Source organism: Acomys russatus, chromosome 18 (genome assembly GCF_903995435.1).
Source record: "Acomys russatus chromosome 18, mAcoRus1.1, whole genome shotgun sequence".
NCBI lineage: Eukaryota > Metazoa > Chordata > Mammalia > Rodentia > Muridae > Acomys > Acomys russatus.
The window spans coordinates 2,872,067-2,894,758 of NC_067154.1; the positions used below are offsets into that span (position 1 = coordinate 2,872,067).

The 22,692-nt window shown below is 45.6% G+C and overlaps 1 protein-coding gene across 1 annotated transcript in view; it reads right to left on the bottom strand.

Annotated features, from left to right (window-relative positions):
* LOC127201971 (phospholipid-transporting ATPase IB) overlaps positions 1-22,692 on the bottom strand; it is a 199,621-nt gene that overhangs the window by 173,873 nt on the left and 3,056 nt on the right. Inside the window, exon 3 of the mRNA XM_051160575.1 lies at positions 21,810-21,920. Coding sequence (XP_051016532.1) covers positions 21,810-21,920 — 111 coding nt within the window. The remainder of the gene's footprint in view (positions 1-21,809; positions 21,921-22,692) is intronic.

The window sequence follows — 22,692 nt, forward strand, 5'->3', positions numbered from 1 at the left end:
CAAAGCTTGCAGAAAAAAATAAAAATAAATGTAGTGTCTCAAGCGGCGCGTTTATTACTATCTTTACACTTTTCGAGTCAGTTGTGATATTTAGTACCGTTTCTTCCCAGCCAAGGATACAGTTTATACAAACATCACTGAATTACCGCGCCCCACTCCTCCCCAGAGAATGACTGAAAGCTAAGACAAGCATTTTTACATATACCAACCCCCCTCTAAAAGTCTCTACATTTGAACAAGATGTTTTGTCAAAGTCTATAATACTAGGTGCATAAATCATCTCTCTACAGGGCTGTTATTGATCTGTTTCCTGCTCTAAAGGGGCAAATGACCATTTGTCATCCCCTGGAAATAGTCTTCATGGTTCCCCTGCTCTTGGTCCGTGTGTGCACACATGCATGTGTGTGGTCTTACATCAGTGAGAGACAGAGGGTGAGCTCCTTCCTGTACAGAGGTCATGGGCTACAGTCTCACATGTGACTGCAAAGTAGTTTCATGGGGGAGGGGGGGAGGGCACAGGAACCTGTGGATGTCTTCAGATAAAGGCAGCGGTCTGAGCTGGGTTTTGAAAGAAGGGTAGAATTGGCATACTAAGACATGAGCATTGGTGGGCACAGCTATGGGGTTCATGTCCCCAAATGGATCAAAGTATGAGAGCAGTTTGCTTCCTGAAACCTCTGTGATGGCTACTTGATACGTGGTGATAAACTGAATCTGTGTCTAAGCCATGACTTGACAAATGTGCTGTTTAATAATACACATTTATAGTTTTATAATAAATTGGCACCATGAACTTCTGCTAAATTATAGTGTTGTAGGTTGAAAATACTCCCCCAATACCGAGATTATGGTTTTAATGCATTTGTAGGAAGCTCATTTTACCAATCTGTTACAATTCTGTCATATAATGATTTAGTTTCAGCTGGCAATAAGTCACTTACAATTGAAAAAGCAGTGAAACCTGATATATAAATATTATATTTAAGTTAGAATACACAAGTGCACACTCATCCATCAAAGCTTGGTTCTGTGGCCAAGAATGCTTGGGCTAAAGTGCCCTGCTCCCCATCATGTGCGGCTGCCACAGCGCAGCAGAGCGCTACAGCCACAGATGTCTATGTCCGGGTTTCAGCCTCAGGAGAGGAAAATGTGCAAGGCAATGTGACGCAGATCCTTCGTGAACTGCAAAGGTTTTACAATCATCTAACCCTCTCTAATTAAGTCAGTCCCCCTCCCAAACCAATCTTTCCTTCCACCCAACACACACAGATTACCTTCCACTGAAATTCCTTTCCGCATACACGACTTGGTGTAACAGTTTACGGTATGTGGTTCTAACAGCCTGTCCCCTGAATGGGGCGGTGGCCACTGAAGAGGTGTAAGGAATAAAAGAGGGGTGAACTTTATCTTCCTTCTTTTACTAAAGGAGGGCACGTGGGACTTTGCAGCATGGAAGGTGGGAATGCTCAATTTGATGAGGAAATCATGGGAAACAGGTTTTCAGATACAACGGCTGCACAACCACCGCCCAGCACCTGAGCCTGCTCTTTAACACTTCCCCTACATCGGGATGGTCCAGCTGGGTGCAGACCCCGGGACTCACAGGCTACTCTTTCCTTCAGTTTGAGAATCTGCTTTCAGGCACAGAGAACACTGGTATTTACATTTTACATTGCAAAAGCAGAAGCTCATTAGAATCACCGCACTTTCTACTTAAATATCTAATTCTGATCCCAGTGTTAGATTTCTTTATATTTTAAGGTTGGGACACATTTAACAGGCATCTGTCATCTCATCTTTCAGAGCTGTGCACCCCTTCAACCCCTCCAAAGCAACAGGTGAGGAACATGGCAGCTGGCCTTGGAGATCTCCATCATAGGGCGTCAGGTACAGCCATTGGACCACGGTCACTCACGTCATGCAAAGTGTTCACCATGTCCCTTAAAAACAAGTTCTGAGGTGACACACATACATGCCTATTTAACAACAACAGGAATTTTTTTCACAAAGCAAACTATTTACGAGGTTTGTTATTCCCGCAGCCAATCTCTAACTAAAGCACCCTCCTAAGCGGGTTGCATTTTTAATATGTGAGGGAGTCGGGTAACCCTTCCATTGACCTCGCATTCCATGACACTGTCCTATCTCTCAGTGGCCAGCTGGGAGGGCTGGAGGTGGGAAAGTCCAATACAGCTGTGACTCATCTCAGGTGCTGCTGCCTTGCCTGCTGGGACTGTATTCCGTTGGAGAGGTTCATGCTCTCCTCTTAGCAAATACCTAAGACATGAAAAGGCCTTGAGAGCCACACAGCTGAGCACCCTGTGCTAGACATGTGGACCTGAAGCAAGATGTTCTGTGACAGTTTTTGGTGTGAGTATCCTTTGATGAGCACCCATTCCCCAAGCTGAGGTTTTATGCCCTTGTAACTGCATTTATAACTGTGAGTTAACCCTTTCCTTTAGCAAACAATTGACTTGCCTCTGCTTCATCTGTTCTGCACAGATTCCCTGTGTTTGTGCTTACTGTTTTCAGGGATACACATTCTAGAGACTTCATATGGCCTTAGAACAGCGATTTTCAACCTAGGGGTCATGATCCCGTTGGAGGTTGAATGACCCCCTTCACAGCTATTTACGTTACAATTCATAACAGCAGCAAAAGTACAGTTATGAAGTAGCAGGGAGAATAACTTCATGGTTGGGGTCAACACAGCGTGAAGACCTGTCTTAAAGGGTTGCAGTGTTAGGAAGATTGAGAACCTTTACATTAGAGGTTCTAGTACCAGTGTGTCTGGTTTACACAGTGTTGACCTGGCCAGCGCCCAACTCTGAAGAAGTTCCTTAACCTTTAGGTACCTTGATTTTCTTATATACAAGGTGGACAATGATGGTGACCCTCTAGATGGTTGATTAGTGGTTGGTGGGTGTCACATACATCAATACTTATGAAACAATTAGACCAGTGGTCGCTACATGAAGTGATCAATCATTATAAGCTATTTAATAATATGCTGAGATATTGGAAAAGTTCTCAGTTTTTAAAAAGCTTCCTATAGGAAATAAGGTACATTTTCTTAAAGACCTGAATGTTTACTGGAAACATCTGAGCTTTGTTTCAAGGGTCCCTGCCTTGTTCTTCTAGGCCAGTGGTTCTCAACCTTCCTAATGATGTGTCCTTTAATACAGTTCCTCATGTTGTGCTGGCCCCCCAACCACAAAACTATTTTCATGACAATTCCTCACTGTAATTTTGCTATTGTTGTGAATCGTAATATAAATATTTTATATGCAAGATATCTGATATATGACCCCTGTGAAAGGGTCGATCAACCCTCAAAGGTGTTACAATCCATGAGTTGAGAATCAGTGTTGGAGGCTAAAAGAGAAAAGAAATTCCATCCCTAATGAGGAGCCATTGGAAGGTGATGGCTTGCTATGAGGAGTGGGAGGGAGAGCCATTATTTCCAGGAATGTTGTTCCTAGTAGGCTGTTCCTACTCCAGTGAGTGGTCCTACACCCACGCTCATAACTAGCAATACTAAGTGGCCTCAGTGACTAAAAAAAAAAAAAAAAAAAAAAAAGAGCAGTGAAGTTGAAAGAGGAAGTAGTGGCATGGAATAGAAGGAGTTGGAGAGGAGGGAATTGAAATGGATTTGACCTAAACACATTGTATAGATGTATAAGGGTCTCAAACAATAAATAAAAATATAAAATCAATTTAAAAAGAAAGAGATGGAGAAAAGGAGAGGAAGGGAGGGAAGGTAGGATGAAGTGAGTAAGTGAGGGAGGGAGGGAGGGGAGGAGAGAGGGACGAGGTTGGTCCCATTTTCCTTCCTTGACCTGGCTGTAGCTGCCAGTGGTCAGCATACATGGGATAGCAGAGTCTGAAGGCTGTTTTCCTGGAGGAGTACCTGTGTGCACACACAGAGCCAGGTTTTTCTTTTAGGATTGGGAGCTGCTTGGTCTTCTGTATGACGTTGGCTGAGCGCAAGGCCATAGCCTGTCCCTGCCTCTGAGCAGCGGACTTGTGGGGCATTATCTTCAAGTGATGGGCTTCTTTTAGCCCCCAAATCATCATTCTCTGAAATGCCTCTGTGTATGGGAGTGAGTCACACAGCCCCCTAGACTCTTGGAGAACACAGGAATTAACAGTTAACAGGGCTGGAGAGATGGCTCAGTACTTAAGAGCACTGGCAGCTTTTCTAGAAAACCCAGGTTCAATTCCCAGAACCCACATGACAGCTCACAACTGTCTGTAACTCCAGTTCCAGGGGATGTGGCGCCCTCACAAGGATGTAAATGCAGGCAAAAAAACAAAACAAAACAAAACAAAACAACAACAACAAAAAACAAAACACCAATGCACATAAAAACAAATAAATCATAAAACAAAAACAGTGAGTTGCCCAACCCAAGTAGCTCTGCCCAAAAGCAGCTCATAGTAAAAGGCATGTAAAAAATGGTGGGTACAAGAAGACCACACTGACCTTCTGGTTCCTTAAAGCAGGAGTTCCTATCTGAAGAAGGCTCTTCTTGACTCATGAAATGAATGAAAGTGGGAGCCTACAAAGATGATGGAAAGTTCACCACAAATGCCATCTTTACAGGGAAACACAGTGAAACCCAGACCTACCTCGTCACTTCCTCTCATAATGAACTACCTGAACCCGAGCCTCTTGCCCTTGTCCCATTCACAGTTCACTGCGTTCTCCCCACTATACGTGACTGCTTGAACTGCATCTTCAGGCCTTTAGACACCACGTGAAGAGCTTGGACCAATGGATCCCATGCTTTCTTCTTGTTCATCAGGTCCAGATGGAACCACAAGAGGATGAAGGTAGAGCCTTGCACCCCTGGTACTTTTTTAGTGCCATATCTACCCTGGAAGGCCAGTTAGGTTGCTTTCTACCATCTGGCTTCCAAGTGTAGACCTTTACGTTGCATATGTCTTGCCTTCTAACACCTTCTGAGAATTGGCTCAGATAGCATCTGTCCCTGCAAACACTTAGTTCATGCAAAGCAACTTGATAGCCATCTTTTTAAGCACTTGGAACCATTTAAAGTCTCTCCCCACTGTGAGGAGGCACCCAGAACCATCTATAAAGTAACTTTGACAGTATGTTGGACCAAAGGATTCCATCAAGGCACATGGATGCAGATGGTCAGACGCTGTGGTCACCAGTCGTGAACAGCAATGCATCATGGTCCTGCACTCCTCTCCATAGCATACAGACTGAAGGGCCCTCTTTGAGAACCAGATATTATTTCTCACTAGGAATGGATACTTCCTGGAGGGGTTTTCACTTAGGGACAGCAGTTGTCTACTTATTATGTTTTTATAATATAACAGATCCCTACAGTGCATGTTAGGCAACTTGCCTGGATTCTAGTCTGGAAGCTCATTGTCTGGTTCATGGTGCCATCAGCAGCCTCCACTGCATTAAACAGGGAACGCAACATGGGTGTAAAAGAATTCTTGAAATAAAATTAAGAGCCAAATATAAAGTTTTTCTCCCCTATTGGACGGTGCACAAATTCTCTAAGCACCTCAGAATAGGTCAGATTTAGCCAAGGTTGGCTTCCTGCAGACACTCATTCACACTTTAAATGGACCCAGCTTGCTAATTATATACCGTTTCTCCTTTTGAATATAATGAAAACGCAAGAGGTTCATTTTCCACCAGTTCACCATGGAAGTCTAACATAACCTTAACTTTCCAAAGATGTGTCATTCTGAGTAACGGCCTTGCCCTGAAGCAACAGTTGTCGATGGAGATTCCACCTACAAACAGCCCTACCATTCCAAGCCAGCATGCGATCCCCAGGACGTTAACATATGGTAGGATATAGGACCTTCACGGAGCAAGGTCTGTACTACTAAGGTGACCAGTAATCGGGCTGCTAGAAAAATGTGCATGTGCAGCTTGTTTCAGAGCCTACAAGGCTACCCACTGATAGTCTTCACAAAACGTCAGCAAATGCATAGCTTGATCCTAGATAAAGCTCCTATTAGACACAGAGAACTAAACTAACATAGAGAAACACAGAAAACACAGCCCTGGTGACCATAGCAGGTGATAAGCCCATCTGATTAGTGACATGGCCAAAAGTACAGAAAAAAAAAAAAAAAAAAAAAAAAAAGTCAAGTACAATGAATGCATAAGACAGACTTTGCAATGGGGATATTGTCTTCCTACCATATTGTGATTTTCATGACCTGAATGGTCAGTAAAACCCAGCTCATGCAGCAGTGTGAAATTCCACTAGATTGTCAGAAAGATGATTCTGGGTACCTTGCTAACACATGGGACACTGCTGAAAGCATTTATAAAGTAGGGGGGTTATTTGTAAATACAAATACAAATTTGAGCCTTCTTGACAGTTAAAGGGCTTCCCGTGTGTCCTGTGACAATCTGTCTCACAGCAGCCTATGTCTGTGATGATGGCCACTTTCCCTTGTAGTTGTAGGATAACCATCTGACTTTAATATGCAAGCCAGACATGCTATCTGGTTCTTTCTAACCCCCTACACTATGGTACCTATTTGAATGCATGCATGAATAGGTTGTGTGTATTTTCTTCAGTATAGAAATCAAAATATCACTTTAGAATATTGAAATAATTCTATAAAACCACAGATCATACCATTCATAAATTGGTAGTCTAATAAAAACATGCATATTAGTATACTACCCCGTGACTCGTCAGTGTGCTTTCTATATACAGATATTTGTACTCTTGAGTTTCTAGGCTGTAAAAATATTGCTATTTTCCCTAACAAAGCTTTATGTTGGTCATTAAAAATGCTCACTAATCTTATTTTTACATATGCCCAGGGGCCTACTACCTGCAAATACAGTGTGAAAGTGTTCATGGTCCAGGCCATGCTTTGGCTAGAGGAGAGGACCTGACTGTAGAAAGAGTGATGGGCACAGCTTGGCATGGATACAGTTTTGGGATCAGAAGAGAAGCTATGGATGGAGCTGTTTCTGTAACTTTGTTTCCATGGTTTTATTTTTCTAATTCTTCAGATTAAACCTTTCTGCTTTTCTGTGTAAATTATCATTCCAAGGATCCAAGGATGCCTTCAGACTTCACGCTTCCCCCCAGTCAAAGAAGAAAGGTGGCCCATCTGAAAGCTTGGGCTGCTGGGCCAGGTGGCATATCCTGAGGGTTCTGTTCATCCCTCTGAGGCCACCAGAAGCCCACAGGCTCCCAGGAAGTCTGTGCATCTGGCTGGGATGGCAGGCGGCATATCCTGAGAGCTTTGTTCATGCTTCCAAGGCCACCAGAAGCCCACATGCTCCCCGGAAGTCTGTGCGTCTGGCTGGGATGGCCTTGCCAGGGGCCACACCACAGAACCCCTGCCATTGAGGGTCTGTCATTTCTACCCATTCCTTGGTGGTGCTTCTCCTTCCATTCCACATTCTTTAAGTTCTGCTCCTTACAGCTTAATAGGACTGAGGTGAAGGACAGCAGCAACTGGGAAAGCTGTGTTCCCACAGAGCTGCTCCGAATGAATCTGAAGGTGCACCCTTCGGGGCCACCGTGGGAGAGCAGAGACAGTCCCTAGAGAGCTCAGGTCTGGAACGACATCTTTCCAGTCTGGGCCTTGGCTAATTTCATAGTCTAGGGAGGGACTGCTCACAGTAAGCGGGACTTAACAAGGGTCCTGATATCCTTTCCAGAGGCTCACCCTTAGCGCTCCCACAGGAGATGTCCCTGTGCTCAGAGGTACAGGATGGCACAGTGCAGCCTCATACAGAATGTTCTCAGCGGTAGCCAGGTCACAGGTCATGGCCACAGCTCACTCCCTAATAATGATAAAATGTTCTAAAGAAACCGGAAGTCACAAAGCAATCCCAGGAGGGATGTGGCAAGATTCAGAAAGGGCCTTCAACTCTTTAGTGTGCCAAGGGCTCAGATTACAGATGTGAGCTTGCACACCCAGTTTGAAAAGTGACTGTATTAGAGAGGTGCTGTCCTGTAAGCTTTAGATTTTAGCTTGAAATCTAACAAATAAATCTGAAGAAATACTTTCTCCATCTGTGAAGCTATAGGCAGGCCTCCATTTAAAGGGATGGATTAATCACCTAATAAAATGTAAGAAGGGACTGGAAAAAAAGTCTGGGACTATTCTAAGTAAATTTTCATCTCTTCGATAAAGGAGGTCTGGGGTAAATTTGTTTACTATTTATCCACAGCTCTCTTCTAAGTGTTGGAATATTTTTGAACAATCTTGACATCTTTTTATTTTGCAAGACATTTGTTAATAGATACTAACTAGATTGACCTTAACCCTAAAGGAAAAAAAAAATCCTGTAAATCTGCCATATGGAATAACAATTATTCTCATATTTCTGGAAAAAGCTCACTTAAAAATCATCCATTCCCACTAAAAATATACATCTAAGGCAATCTATGTCAGCGGGCTGACAATCTGTCACACTAAAGAACACTTCCAGCTGTCACTGGGTGGATACAGAGAAGAAACTGACAAAATATGCTAAGTGTGGCACCAAGGCGTTTATATGTACGGATGGTGGTTTGTAGTTTGCTACAATAGTCTCAATTAAAAGTTAAGGAAATATACACAAAACACACACACTGTAAGTATCCTGTCTCTGCAGATCAAACATAATGAGGAACATGACTCTGCGGGTGGCTCAATGGTACGAAGGAAGATCCCTGTCCATCACCTTCCAATCACCTAACTTCGAGAACACAGAAAGGGAGACAACTTCCCCGTCACGCACTCATACGGAAAGCACTCACCCGCCTTCTCCAGGACCATGCTGCCATGCAGGAGGCTAAGTGTTAGTATTTTCAAATGTTATCCTGGTTTAGAAAGTATTAAAACAACACTGTGATCATAGTTCTGTTGGTTGAAAGGGAACCCAGCCTGAACTGGGTGCATCATCTTAGGAGGACTAACTGCAAATGACGCTGACAGATGTGGGTGAGCTGGGATGTGCTAGTCATTATAGAACATTTGTATATATGTGCATGTGTGTGTAACAGAGGAAAAAGTGGCGGAGAAGAGAGGAGAGGAAGAGAGGAGAGGGGAAGGGAAGGGAGGAGAGGGGAAGGGAAGGGAGGAGAGGGGAAGGGAAGGGAGGAGAGGGGAAGGGAAGGGAGGAGAGGGGAAGGGAAGGGAGGAGAGGGGAAGGGAAGGAGGAGAGGGGAAGGGAAGGGAAGAGAAGGGGAAGGAAGGGAAGAGGAGGGAGGGACGGGGAGAGGGAAGGCGGAGAGGGGAAGAGGGGAGAGGGGAAGGGAAGAGAGGAGAGGGGAAGGGAAGGGAGGAGAGGGGAAGGGAAGAGAGGAGAGGGGAAGGGAAGGGAGGAGAGGAAGGAAGGATAAGGGAAGGGAGCGGGAAGGGGGAGGAGGAGAGTACGGGAAGAGTGGAGAGCGGGAGAAGGAAGGAGGGAAGGAATGGGGACGAGGGAAGGGAAGGAAGGAGAGGCCGGAAGGGAAGGAGGGGAGGAGCGGGCCGGAGGACTGTTGTGACGACGCGAGGGAATGGAAGGAGGAGCGGGGAAGGGAGACGACGAGAGGAGAGGGAAGGAAGGGAGGAAGAAGCAGGGAAGGGAAGAGAAAAGGAAAGGAGCTGAGGGAGAGAGAAAGGAGGAAAAAGGCTAGATGGGCTTCTTTACCCATTCTCTTCCACTCCATAGTGTCTTAAACAAGTCAGTCCTGGCTCAGCAGGGATTATATTCCTTCAGAACCAGCTGGGTGGGGTTGAGGCCGGTCCCAGGAAGTGCCCTCTCACTCATGGCTGGCAGCTGACACTTATGAAGGGCTGTTATGTGTGTCCTGTCCCAGTCATCATGTCCAGCCTCAGTCTTGTGTAATCCACCACGCCTTCTGGGAGCCTTCCTCCCTCCCTCCCTCCCTCCCTCCCTCCCTCCCTCCGTCCCTCCCTCCGTCCCTCCCTCCCTCTCATCATTTCTGCCCCTGGCTGTCCTCAGAGTTCATTACATGATTATGCGTTCACATGGAGGTTCTGCCTCAGGCACTTTACCGCACTCTGCCTCATCTTTCACTAAAGGGAAGCCAAGTGGGATCAGTAGGGGTCTGGCTGACCTCGCTCACGCTCTGCAGATCTGTGGCGAGTGCGCGGCACAGTGAGGGGCCCTTCTTCCACCTTGTACCAGTAAAGTACTTTAACATTCCTGAGGAGAATTACCAACTCAAATACCTGTGCTGCATCAGATACTAGCATCACGAATACATCAGGAGCAACAGAAACACCAGTGGCCTTCAGATGGACGAGCAGAGAGCAAAGGGCTGGGGTTCCTCCATTGCCTCATTCATGGTCAGCACAACAGTCTTCTTTTGTGACCAACAAAAACGTTTCAGGAAAGATTCAAGGAGGGAGGATGCGGTGTCTCCCCCAACAAAGCTTAAGTGGGCGTTGTGTTTATTTGCGTGTGTACCCCCAACATGAATTTGTTTATATGTATAAATACACATATACAGAAACTAATGGGCGACTCACAGTAATGAAGGTAGCACACTGGGGCCGTAGCTCCATTGGTAGAATGATGAGGCAGCACGCACAGAGCCCAAGTTTCATCCCCACTACTTCATAAACAGGGCATGATAACGGACAGCTGTGACCCAGCGTTTGGGAGGTGGAGGCAGGAGGCCAGTCTGGGATGGGGTACAAGAGACACTGTGTCTCAAAAACAAACAAATTCTCTGGAGTCTTTGGGGAGCGTAAGGCAGAGATGCAGGCATTTGGCAGAGCACTTAAAAGGGCCTATCAGGACATTGTCTCAGGAGAGTCGCTGGAAGGAGCCACTCAGCCGCACATTCTTATACAAAGGGACAGTGTCAAATATTAACTCATTGAAGTCACAAGGGCAGATGCCAGAAAGGCCTGCAGCGAGCCAGAGATGGGGGAGGCCCAGAGGATTCCAAGGAGCCCCCACAGAGTATGGCAAAGTCTGGATAAGAGAAAGGTGACAAATCACCCCAAAAATGTCCAAGGAGGCCAGAAAGTGGTAAGAGAAATTAAAAGAGAGACTGCCCAGTATATAGTTTTTCCCAATAGCCGCTCGGCCCGGGTTGCCCTGAAGGCAATTAATGAGATAAGCAGAAGATGTGGTTCTGGCCCCTAGGGAGTTCATGGCCTAGTTAGGAGGATTAGAAACCACTTTGGAAACGCTTGACAGAAGTGGTGTGTTTCACCACACTGAGCATAAGGAGGTCAGAGAAGCAGAGGTCACAGGCAGGAGAGGCCAAGTGGATGCCACGAAGGCCAAGACACTTGACCTGGGCCTTGAAGTTTGTGGTGTGCATGGAAGGTCTGAGAACACACTGCGCGGACAGCGCTCTCCCTGAGGTTGAATCCGCCACGTTGGGTACGCATGGTACCCAGCACTGTTTTGTTGTTTTAATTACTTGTGGTACACACCTGGGGCTTTTGCGTCAGCCCCGCAGTAGATTTATCTGCCCTGTAATCAGTGTCTGGAATCATTGTGTTGTTCATGCAAGGCTTTTGAATAGCAGCTTTTACAACACGAAGATGAGGTTTGGATTGCTTTGTTTTCCTTTTCTGTTTCCTAAAATTGAGGTAAACAGCTTTGGTCATGGATATAGACAGTCTAGGTAATGCTTTGACAAGCTGCTAGGTTTAGCTTCTAGCAAGTTAATCACAAAAGCGGGTTTTTCTTTCTTTTTGCTTCACCTTTGCAAACTGAATATGGGTAAGTTAGCTTTGGGTGGGTGGGGAGATTTCCCTTGCAATCTCCCCCCGCCACCACCAAAAAGGTTAACCACATAAAAAGTGCATCTAAGTTTCATAAAATTTAAATGGACTTAGCCTGAAGAACAGCAACATGAGCCTGGAAAGTTGGGTTTCCTTCTTCCTGTTAAACACTGGTCACTAGACAGGCACACTGGCTTGCTCTTGTGAGCGGGTATTGCAGAGCAGGTGAAGTTTGTCTGTGTACACACTCGAGGATTTACAAGTACCAAGGGAGCGTGGCTGACAGAACTTCTGACCCATTGAACCTGTAGGAATGTTCTAGATTTGAGATGGTTTGACTCGCAATGCCTTGATTTTCTAATAGGGCCACAGCTGCTAGCATTCGCTAGGGCAGCAGGGGGCCAGATGCTCTCTCTGAGACCTTTGGACAAAGTGCCTGCTTGTCTTTTCCCTCGTGGGCCCCAGATGAGGCAGTTGGGGATGAGAACCATGTTTTGTACTGCCTGGTGTGAAAATGAAGGCCTGTTCGGTCTGACATACGACGGGGTAGGTGCTGGAGACTAGAGGTGGAGTAGGGGTTGCCTAGACACGCAAGCTGGGCAGGTTAAATGAGGACATGCTTTAGTGGCCACACGCAGCAGACTGCTCTTGGTGGTCCAGGGGGAGGACTCCAGACTTGTTCATTGAGCAAATACACTATCTACAGATCTGCTATGCTGGAGAGATTTGAACAGACACTTCACCAAACAAAATAGGCAGATGGCTGATGGGTTTACAAAAATCACTCTCAATAGGAAAATAATGTAGCATGCCCGTTATTAGGTATTTACCAAGTGAAATGAAAACCTGTTTATGCTCAAATGTAAAAAGGCAGAAGTTACTCACAGCTGTAGAAAGGGTAAGAGGCCAAATGCCTTCAGTAGATGAAATGAACTGTGGTACTTCCATGCAATGGAATACTACGTAACCATTAAAAGTAACAAAGAATAAACTCCCGAAGCTCACAGCAGCAAGGGTGAGTCTCCCACGCATTGAACCAGGTGAGAGGAGCTGTGTATTTACAACCCCATTCACATGACATTCAGACAAAAGCAGAACTACAGAGTCAGAAAACATACCATACCAGTGCCCTCTAGGGTTTGGGTGCAGGGTTAAGCATTGGCCACAAAGGCACCTGGGAAATATTTGAAGTGACGGGCAATTCTGTATCTGACTGTGCAAGCATATCTGGTAAGTCTCAGAGAACTGTGCACTAAAAAGGGTTAATTTTAGTGCGTGTAAATGATTCATCACTAAAAAAGAAAGCGGTATACCGTGCTAATAAACACCTCCAAAAGAATGAAAGAAACCTCTACTGTGAAGCTAACAAGGAGTAAAACCTTCTACTTAATAGCTCATGTTATGAAAAAGCAACTTTCAAATTGGCAAGGGGCTGACAAAAAGATTACCACAACAACATACTGCTTGTTCACAGAGCAGTAATAAACTTCATCCTATAATCCCTGGACTAAAGAGAGGCCAATATTTTAATCGATATTTTACTGGCAGACGCTGGCTGTAGAAATGGCATTTAACGGGATGAATCTGCACTGCCTTATGCTGGCTTGAAAACCCAGGCAGTGAAGCCTGTGTGTCACCCCTCTACCTGGGCTGCCTTTAAGGGTGCCTGTGGTCTATCAGAACTTGAGACTTGAGAAGCAGTGGGCAATCCAGTGGCCCAGGACATCAGTTGGGAAAGGGGGGAGCAGTCTAGCTGCCCAAGTTGATGGTAAGAATGAAGCAGATGTAATTTACTACCAAAAGTACAGACACTAGAGAGGCCAGCTTTCTGATGGGATGCAAGTAACAGAAGCCATTTGAACTAACGGTAAAGGCAGCGAAACCCAAAGCTAGGCCCAAGAGAGCAAGAGCGCTCACATGAACAGTTACACTGAGCTCATGCACGTAAGTGGGTCTTAAAGCAAAAGCTGAAAACCACATCTCCTTCCCTACAGCTACAGATGAGCAGAGGAGCCTGCATCCAGCTTGGGACTCTCCAAAAGCCAGTGCACAGCTTGGAGGTCGTACCCTAGAGGCACCAGCCACTCCCGTGGTTTCAGGCTACGATTTGCCTACTCCTGCCACAGAACATGTTTTTTGCTGTGTGACAAGCTTTTCTACCGTGTGGTTTTCAGCCTATGTTTTAAAGCCCACTTATGTGCATGAGTTCAGTGTAATTGTTCAAGTTAGGGCACTTGCTCTTTTCTATACAGTCTCCACTCTTGACCATGGACATGCTGTCATTCCTAGCCAAATGTTAAGGAAATCCACCTGCTCAGATTTGTACCACTTGGCTACATAGGAGCCAAAATGGATGGACTGGCATGATCAATAAATCCAAGCTCAGGTTACATTGCAGTTAACTTAGGAGTGCGTATGTGTTCATGTGGTATACACGCATGTGTGTGCACATGTGTGGAGGCCAGTGTGGATGCTAAGTGTCTTCCTCAGTTGTTCTCTGTCCTATTTTCTGAGACAGGATCTTCCACTGAGCCCGGAGCCCGCTGATTCTGCTAAAATGACAGCAAGTTCCAGGGGTCTTCCTGTATACTGCTCCCCAACTTGGGGAATATATGCCAGTGACACCCCAGCTGGCTCTATGAGGTGTGCACCAAAGATGCAGACTCAGGTCTTTACAATAGCTTGGTAAGCACTTTAGAAGCTGAGCCACTCAACAGAACCAATTTTAAAAATAAGACAGTGAAAATTTTAGGCAAGTCTCTAGTGCAGCGGTTCTCCATCTGTGATCATGACCCTTTTGGGGGCCAAAGGACCCTTTCACGGGGGTCATCTAGGTCTATTTGCATATCAGGTGTCTGCATTTCTGCTCACAACAGTAGCAGAATTACAGTTATGGAGTAGCAGTGGAAATAACTTTATTGTTGGGGGTTGACACATGAGGAACTCTATTAAAAGGCTCACAATGTAGGAAGGTTGAGAACCACTGACATAGTGGCTGAAAAAGAGACGTCATAGAGGAGAAGAACACAAAAAAACTGTGAATGGCAGGAAAAAAAAAACACTAGGGGAAAAAAAAGACCAATTAGTAAAGTCAACTTTACAAGGATGAAGACTTGAGAATTTTAGGCACGATCAAATTTAGGAAAAGGTAGGATTGTGCTTAAGGTGTGCAATTAAAGTTACCCATCAGTCTCTTGAAAGATGATGCTAGACAAATTTAATATAAACTGTGGGTCCTGAGCAGGTGCAGGTCTCCATACATAAACAATGCCATGGTAGACTCAGTCACATCAGAAAGTCATCTCCTCAACAAAAGAAACACAGTTACACCTCTCTAGAGAAATCTCTCATAGTTTAAAAGACTATATACAAAACAGCAACAACAAACTAGCAGATTCTTACATGCCTGCCTCTGCTAAGTGTGTTCCAATCTGTTTAGTCCCGTCAGGGGCAAAAAGAGTTAAGAAAAAGTCAGGGCCAATTTCTAAAATAAAATCGGACCAGACCGGTGCAACAGGAAGGGGAGCTGAGCTGTAATTCATGAGACTTTGACTTGGGAGTTGGGCGAGCGACTCCACACAGCTGAGTTTTGTTTCTGCCTAGTGCCAGCTGGGGGAGGAGTGGGCACTAAGTAAAACTTTGGAACCATGGCCGACCTCAAGGTCCCATGGTCCTACAGGTCCGTTTCACTCAACTCATGTTTTTAGACTTAGACTTTAAAAAAAACTATTATTCCAAGGAAATTTAAGCATTTTATAGAGTTTCAAATTCTCAATTTTAAAACCATCAATGTCTAAATATGTTTTTTTTTTAAATGCTGGGTATTTATAACGATCCTCTTAGATAAAACAGCTGCAAAAACATCATTTAAAAAAAAGCTCACACCGTCCCACGTAAAAGGCAGCAAGAGTCTATTTTTATAAAGTTCAAAGCGACTGTGAATCTTGCAGAGGAGTCCCCGAGGACACCAGGACGGCTGTTTCTCTGCCGCTGGGCCTGCCCCCATCCACTTTCCACCTTGTGCTAATAAACTCCCAGCTCTATGCACTAGCAGCCATCAACCTGGCCTCTCTGAGAACATTCCCAGCGCAGGGCTAACTAGTTCCACAGCCATTGTTGGATTGAAATACAAACCTCCCGTGTTCCTTACCCAGGCTTCCACTCTGACATTTATCTGAGCTGGGATGAACACCAAGTGTGAACGGGAAAGACAGATGCTGGCCTCTCTCGGCACACACTGACCCGTCCCTCTCCTCCTGCTCCTCCTCTGCTCCACATGGCTCCAGCTCATCCATCTATCTTAACCCATTTCACCCTTGGACCTGGGAAGCACCAACCCACTACCCCTGTGAAGTACCATTTCTTGGAGCAAGTAGCACAGGTTCTGTCCAGCCAGCAGTCGGCTCACTGTGTGCAGCTGCAGGGCCCCTTACATGTATCCCCAGTCTACTCCAACAGCACAGATCCCAGGCCCAAAGTACTCACTTGAAGAATGAGGCAAGAAAAGCAGACGTCAGAAGGTCTCTATATTTCAAGGCAATTTTCCTGTTGCCCCATGGGAAGTCTCTCTCAATGTTTTTTTTTTTTTTTCTATCGATACTTTGACTGCCCAACAATTAGCATAAAATGGAAACCACCCAGGAACTCGTGGACTCTGAACCGAGTTGTTCTTAAGACAGGTTAGTGCCAAGCAGAGTTTCCTGGGCAGGACATGAGGCCACACTCAACTGCCAATCACAGATGGGAGCATGGTAGAGCTTATCCTGGATCCCCTAATATTAGCATTCCACTGGCTGCAGCAGGGCTTCTGGAGCGAATGCACAGTCTGTACATGTGATGGGGCTCATACCTCTTACAGAAAGGCCAACAGACAGACTGCCTTCTGTGCCTTTGGCCTGTCACCATGCTCACATTAAGCTCACAGCGGCCCATCTACGTCAAATCGTATCAAGAAACACAAAGCCAGCTCTTCCAAGGCAGCCACACAGATAACAAGAGAGCTTAGCTATCACGATTTTTATCTTTTACCACAATGACAAGTATTGAATCTATACTGGAACACACACACAGTGTGTGTGTGTGTGTGTGTGTGTGTGTGTATGTGTGTGTGTAGAATATATATGTGTGCACGTTTAAGTATGGATGTAAACACACATCATCGTGCATATGGAGGGCAGACGTCAATGTTGAGTATCTTTATCACTCCCCACCTTCTTTTTGTGGAGACAAGGCCTCTTACTGAGCCTGGAGCTTACCATTTCAGCTGGACTGTCTAGCCAGCAAGTCCCCAGATACGTGACCCTTGCACTGAGATTACCGACGTGTGCCATGACACCATGATTTTAGGTGGATACAAAAGATCTCGGGCCCTCATGCTTGTGCAGTAAGCCACTTCACCCATGGAGCCATGGCCCTATCCCCAAAACTTACCCCAAAGTCTCCTACCAGTGGTGCCATGACGCTGTGCAATAACTACAGGATGGAGATTATCTATGTAAATTCAAAGCACTTGTAACCCAAGACATTTTGGATTAGAAATGGCAATGTGTACATAATTGTAAGTCATTTTGCTTTTTAGATGTGAAGCTTGGAAGCTGGGATGCTGTTAAGCCTTTCTTCGTGTTCTGGAATATTGTGGGGAGTAGGGAGGCTGTGATAGTGGGGCCTCTTGTTCATCTGCTTGCTTTAGGCTTGTCAGACGGTGGCAGATCATTCCCACATCAGCAACCACCATCCCAGATGCCAGTCTTATCTCTGAGATAACGCTGTGTACCGTCCCTAACTGGCATCCGAGTTTACAAAAGGCTGGTGTCATTGTCTCCTGCAGTATTAGCTAAATACAGGTAATGACTCTTAAAATTTTTTATTTATTTCTATTTTATGTGAGTTGGTGTTTTGCCTGCATGTATGTCTGCGTGATGGTGTCAGATCTTGGATTTACATACAGTTGTGAGCTGCCATGTGGGTGTTGGGAATCAAACCCAGTTCCTCTTTAAGAGCTGAGCCATCTCTCCAGCCCCCAATCTACTCACATTAATAAGTACTGACTTCTTTCTTTCCCCCTTTCTCTCCCCGCCCCTCCTCCCCACCCCTCAGTGTTTTGAGACAAAGTTTTCTGTGTATCCCTGGCTATTCTGTCCTGGAATTTGCTTTGTAGACCAGGCTGGACCCAAACTCAGAGATCCACCTGCTTTTGTCTCTGTTGTGATTAAAAGGCATGTGCCACCTATGCTCAATAAAATACTGACTTTTTGTTTTGTTTTATTTTTGGTTTTTGGTTTTTGAGACAGGGTTTGTGTGTGTGTGTGTGTGTGTGTGTGTGTGTGTGTGTGTGTGTGTGTGTGTGTGTGTAGCCTTGGCTGTCCTGGATTTGCTTTGTAGACCAGGCTGACCTCGAACTCACAGAGTTTGCCTGCTTCTGCCTCTGCCTCCCCAAGTGCTGGGATTAAAGGCATGTACTACCACGCCCAGCTTAGAACACTGACTTTTAAAATAATCTGTTTCAAAAATATTTTTCCCAAGGGTTCAGGAAGGCCAGGTGGAAGCCCCATTCTAGAATATGCTTCCAATGCTGCCGATGGTTGGTCATGTGTCAAATCTAGAAAACCGAACATCTGAGCAACTGCTAGCCCCCCTTGGGGACATACCACAGAGATGACACACCAGAACTTCAACAATTTACAAGCATTTTTCCCTAACTTCTTTATCCCTAAGTTTTCAGTTAAGGCAAATTCTTCCCATGATCAAAATCAAAGAGGCTTTTCAAAAACTCCATCTCTGGGTTTCGTCTATAAATTACACAAGGAGATAGCTACATAAGGATAGTGAGTTATGATCCAGGCTTTAACATTACAAAAGACATCAAAAGTCCCCACTCACTGTCTGCCCTGTGTAGTCATGGGCAATCTTTCTGCCATCACTTTAAGCACAGAAGGTGCCTATTGTAGACACAGAGAGGGACTCTCAGTTTCTTAAAGTGACCGAAGTCCTGCCAGGCTGCTAGATCACAGTCCTGACCCTTGAGTGCACGCCAAGAACCCATTGCAGAGGCACAGGGATGCCCGTCTCCCTGCGTGGCTTCAGGAAGCCCATCAGCTTCCAGCTAGAATCTTCTTAGCCGCTAGCTGTTTTGCCTTTGGAGGACAACCCATCTGGCTGCTGCTACGAAATGGTGTGTAGTTAATTTAATGCAAAATCAAACTCCATGTAAAATTCCATACAATCAGCCTTTACACTCCATGTCCCTCAATGTGGCAAAGGGAACTAAGTGCTGAGACAACAGCCCACCCCCCAGCCCTTCTAGACTTTATTTCAATTGTGCTAAAAGCGGATCTAACCTAAATGTCTACCATTTTATGAACCTTAACGTGCACAGCGCTGGGCAGTCACATCACTCACAGCCAGCACCCCACCCTTCTCCAGAGTTCTTTGTGACACTCTTATTGCCTGTGGGAGGCAGACAAAAGTTGATTTTTTTCCTAATAAACAATTTCAGTTTTAATTAACAGAGCTATACACTAATAAGGACACATCTTGTAGTACTGTGTCTATGCTTTAGCAGCACTGACCAAAAACAAAGGAAGACGATGTCATGGGAAATGAAGTCAGTGAGGAGTAGCCCCAAACCACTCAGGAGCAGGTGGATGGAGAGAGGTCACTGGGATCCCAGGTACTTGGCAGGGCCTGTCGGGGATCACACAGTGGGGTGGCACACCCAAGGTCTATGTGAGGAATGGACAGGTGGCATGTTGGCCGGATCACTGCCAATGCTTCTGAGCACGTTTTCCCCAACCACCCCGCCAGTCACTGGAACCGGTCACGCGTGTGTTTCGGGAACCCCACCCTGGTTTCCAAAGAGACAGTGGAGAAAGTACAACCATCACGAAGGTGCAAAATGCTAAAATGAGGCAGTTTCAAAGGAAGGCAGGCAGCCGCTGTGTCCTGGGTTTAGTTTTACCTGCTGTTGGGGCCTCTAAGAAGCCACAAGGGTCACTGTTTGGTTCCTATTTTCAAATCACTTCAATAATAGCCATTTTGCCTCAATAAATTTTATGTGGTGCAGTCAATGAATGCTTAGCAACAAGAAATCCGCTCTGCAGACAGAGGTCCCCACACCAAGCCTGTGGTCTGTTCAAGGCCGCGGGGTGAAATGGTGTGGTAACTGGACCAACATCACTTTAGAATATCTGGGGCCTTGGGAGAGGGAACAGTACTTTTCCACACGGCTTCTTATAGGTGGAACTGGAGAAAACACAGATGCTCAATCAATACAAGAAGGGACCAAGCACACCGTAGGGGAGCGCACAGCGGGACGGCATACCCACCATCTGTGTGAAGGAATGGGGAAATGGCAAACTTAGGGTCTGTGTAAAGGAACAGGTGATGAAGAGGAGCCTTCAAGTGAAACACGGACTGCAGACCATGATCCAGAGCATGATGGCATTTGTCTTTTAAAATATATATATATCTATAGAGAAAACGGCAAGCATGGATAATATTTAAGGGGTAAGGGTAAAATAGTGGGCACTTCCAGGATACATTACACACAAAAGAACAGTGCAGAACTTCCTTGTATAGGATCCACCTTTAAGGAGTATTATACCAAATAGGGATATGATGCCAAACAAGAAACAGTCATGCCTCAGTTGTCATTGGAAATCTAGATACTGTAATAGTTCTCATAAAACAGGCTAGGTCACAGAGTGCGTGGACACATGCATGTTATGTAAATTGCTTTTAGACTATATTTTAAATTTTCTGGTAGTTACACACACACACACACACACACACACACACATCTCAGAGGGCATTTGAGATGTATACATGTTACTGTTGCAAAGGTTCCTCTCTAAGTCACAAGAAAACACCTTAAAACATCTAAGTAGCATGCTTAGTTTGTTCTCCCTTAAATTGATAACTATAACCTTATCATTAGTATTTTTTTTTGCAAGTGAGAAAAATCGTTCTGCAATAACCTTTGACCCTGAAGTTCAAAGCACACACTAAGAGAGCATGCGAGCAGTACCTCTCCAGTCTGAATATTACATTTGGAGCACACTCTGGTGCCAGCGCAGTAATTTGGAACCAGCCGACATTGTCTGAGTGGGCACTCTGACCGTGAACCAGTCAAGGGTTTTGTTCTCTTGGTTTTCAAAATAGATCCACCCAGAAATCCTAACTAGAAACAGAGATACACAATTGTGGAGGTTTGTACATTAAAACAAACAAACAAACAAACAAAAAACCAACTTTCTAAGCAATGTATGGAAGGGCCTTAGCAACCCTTAGCTGCGCATAGTCATCTGAGGCCCTCACTCAGCCCTGTCAGGGCCTCATTCCAAGAAGCACTCTGCAAACAGACTAAAAGGCTGGCTCTATTCAGGGTTAGCCCACTTGAAGGGGAAAGAAAAAAAAAGACAAAAGCAAGATAGTAGGTATAAATGACTGAGAAGGGCGCCCAAGGGGTGCTCTGGGAGGCGGAAGGTTGGCAGCCCCGTGCGTAATGTCTTGATAAGAAGTCCAGACTATCAGCGATCTGCTGGTGGTGAGGAAACCCAGATTGTAAAGCAGCCATGTAAAACCAACAGCTCCGGGGACAGTGCTGGGAAACTTGCCATGCTCCCTTCATGCTGCCAATGCTGTTATCTGTGACCCCAAGTGACACCAAGGAGTGACTGCTATCGCGTGTGCAAAGAAGAAAAAAAAATTAAGGGAAAAAGCTGGCAGCTGGCAGGAGAGGGACAGACACGTCTAAATCTCGTTAGGGGGCCGTGAAAACAAGAGCAGGAGGAAAATAGAGGCCGCAAAATGAATGGCACCAACATCTACATGGATTTGAAACTCCCTACCCTGAATCATATAATAATTACATCTACAATATTCTCAGGTGGATTGATGCGAGTTCGAGGCCAGTCTGGTCTACAAAGCGAGTTCAGGGCAGCCAAGGCTACATAGAGATACTCTGTCTTGAAAAACAAAACAAAACAAAACAAACAAACAAACAAGATGGGTCTAATGTCCAAAGATGTCCTCTGCAGAGGCCTGCCTCCCTCAGGGGAGGAAAGCGCCGTCCGCCCCCGCGCCCCTCGGCTCCTCACCTCGATGATGTAGAGGACCACGTTCTTGTAGAAACAGTAGAGAATGCACTTGGTCACCCGGTTGTAGCTCCAGGCTCCGTGAACCAAAAGCAGCTTCTCCAAGTAGGAAAACTGAAAGAGGACAGTGACAAAGTTCAGAGCAGCCTGTCATTGAGGAATAAAAGACACAGACTGTCCTTAGAAGCAGAAAATAAGACAGGGAGGGGGGAAGTAACCAACCCACAAAACCCCAGAACAAAACCTGTTCCCCTGAGGCGGGGCTTTCAAAGTCTCTTCAATTGAATACTTATTTTCCCCAAACATGCTGCTGGACTCTCACTACCACCCTGTGCAACTCGGCGCTAAATGCCTTTCAGAAACTTATTAGGAAAAGAAGGCGATTGTCTGACCTGGAAGGAAAACCTCCACAAGATCCGGTCACAGGAGAAAGGCACAGAGACACACTCCCAACAAAAGTTTGAGTCAACAAAGGTGTGCATATGAGTACAGTGTTCCATCAGTTTTATACATTCTGTACCCTACAGAGGCACTGGAGGGACTTAGACAATGACACACAGCTATAGAGACACAGAGACATGAAAATACCACACATACACACACACACACACACACACACATACACACACTCACTCACACACATGTGTATACACACTCATGCATGCATGTGCATGCATGCATGCGCACACACATATGTACACACACTCACGCACACATGTGCACACACTCATACACATGTGCACACACTCACGCACACATGTGCACACACTCATACACACGTGCACACACTCACGCACACATGTGCACACACTCATACACATGTGCACACACTCACGCACACATGCGCACACACACTCACACGTGTACTCACACTCATGCACATGCA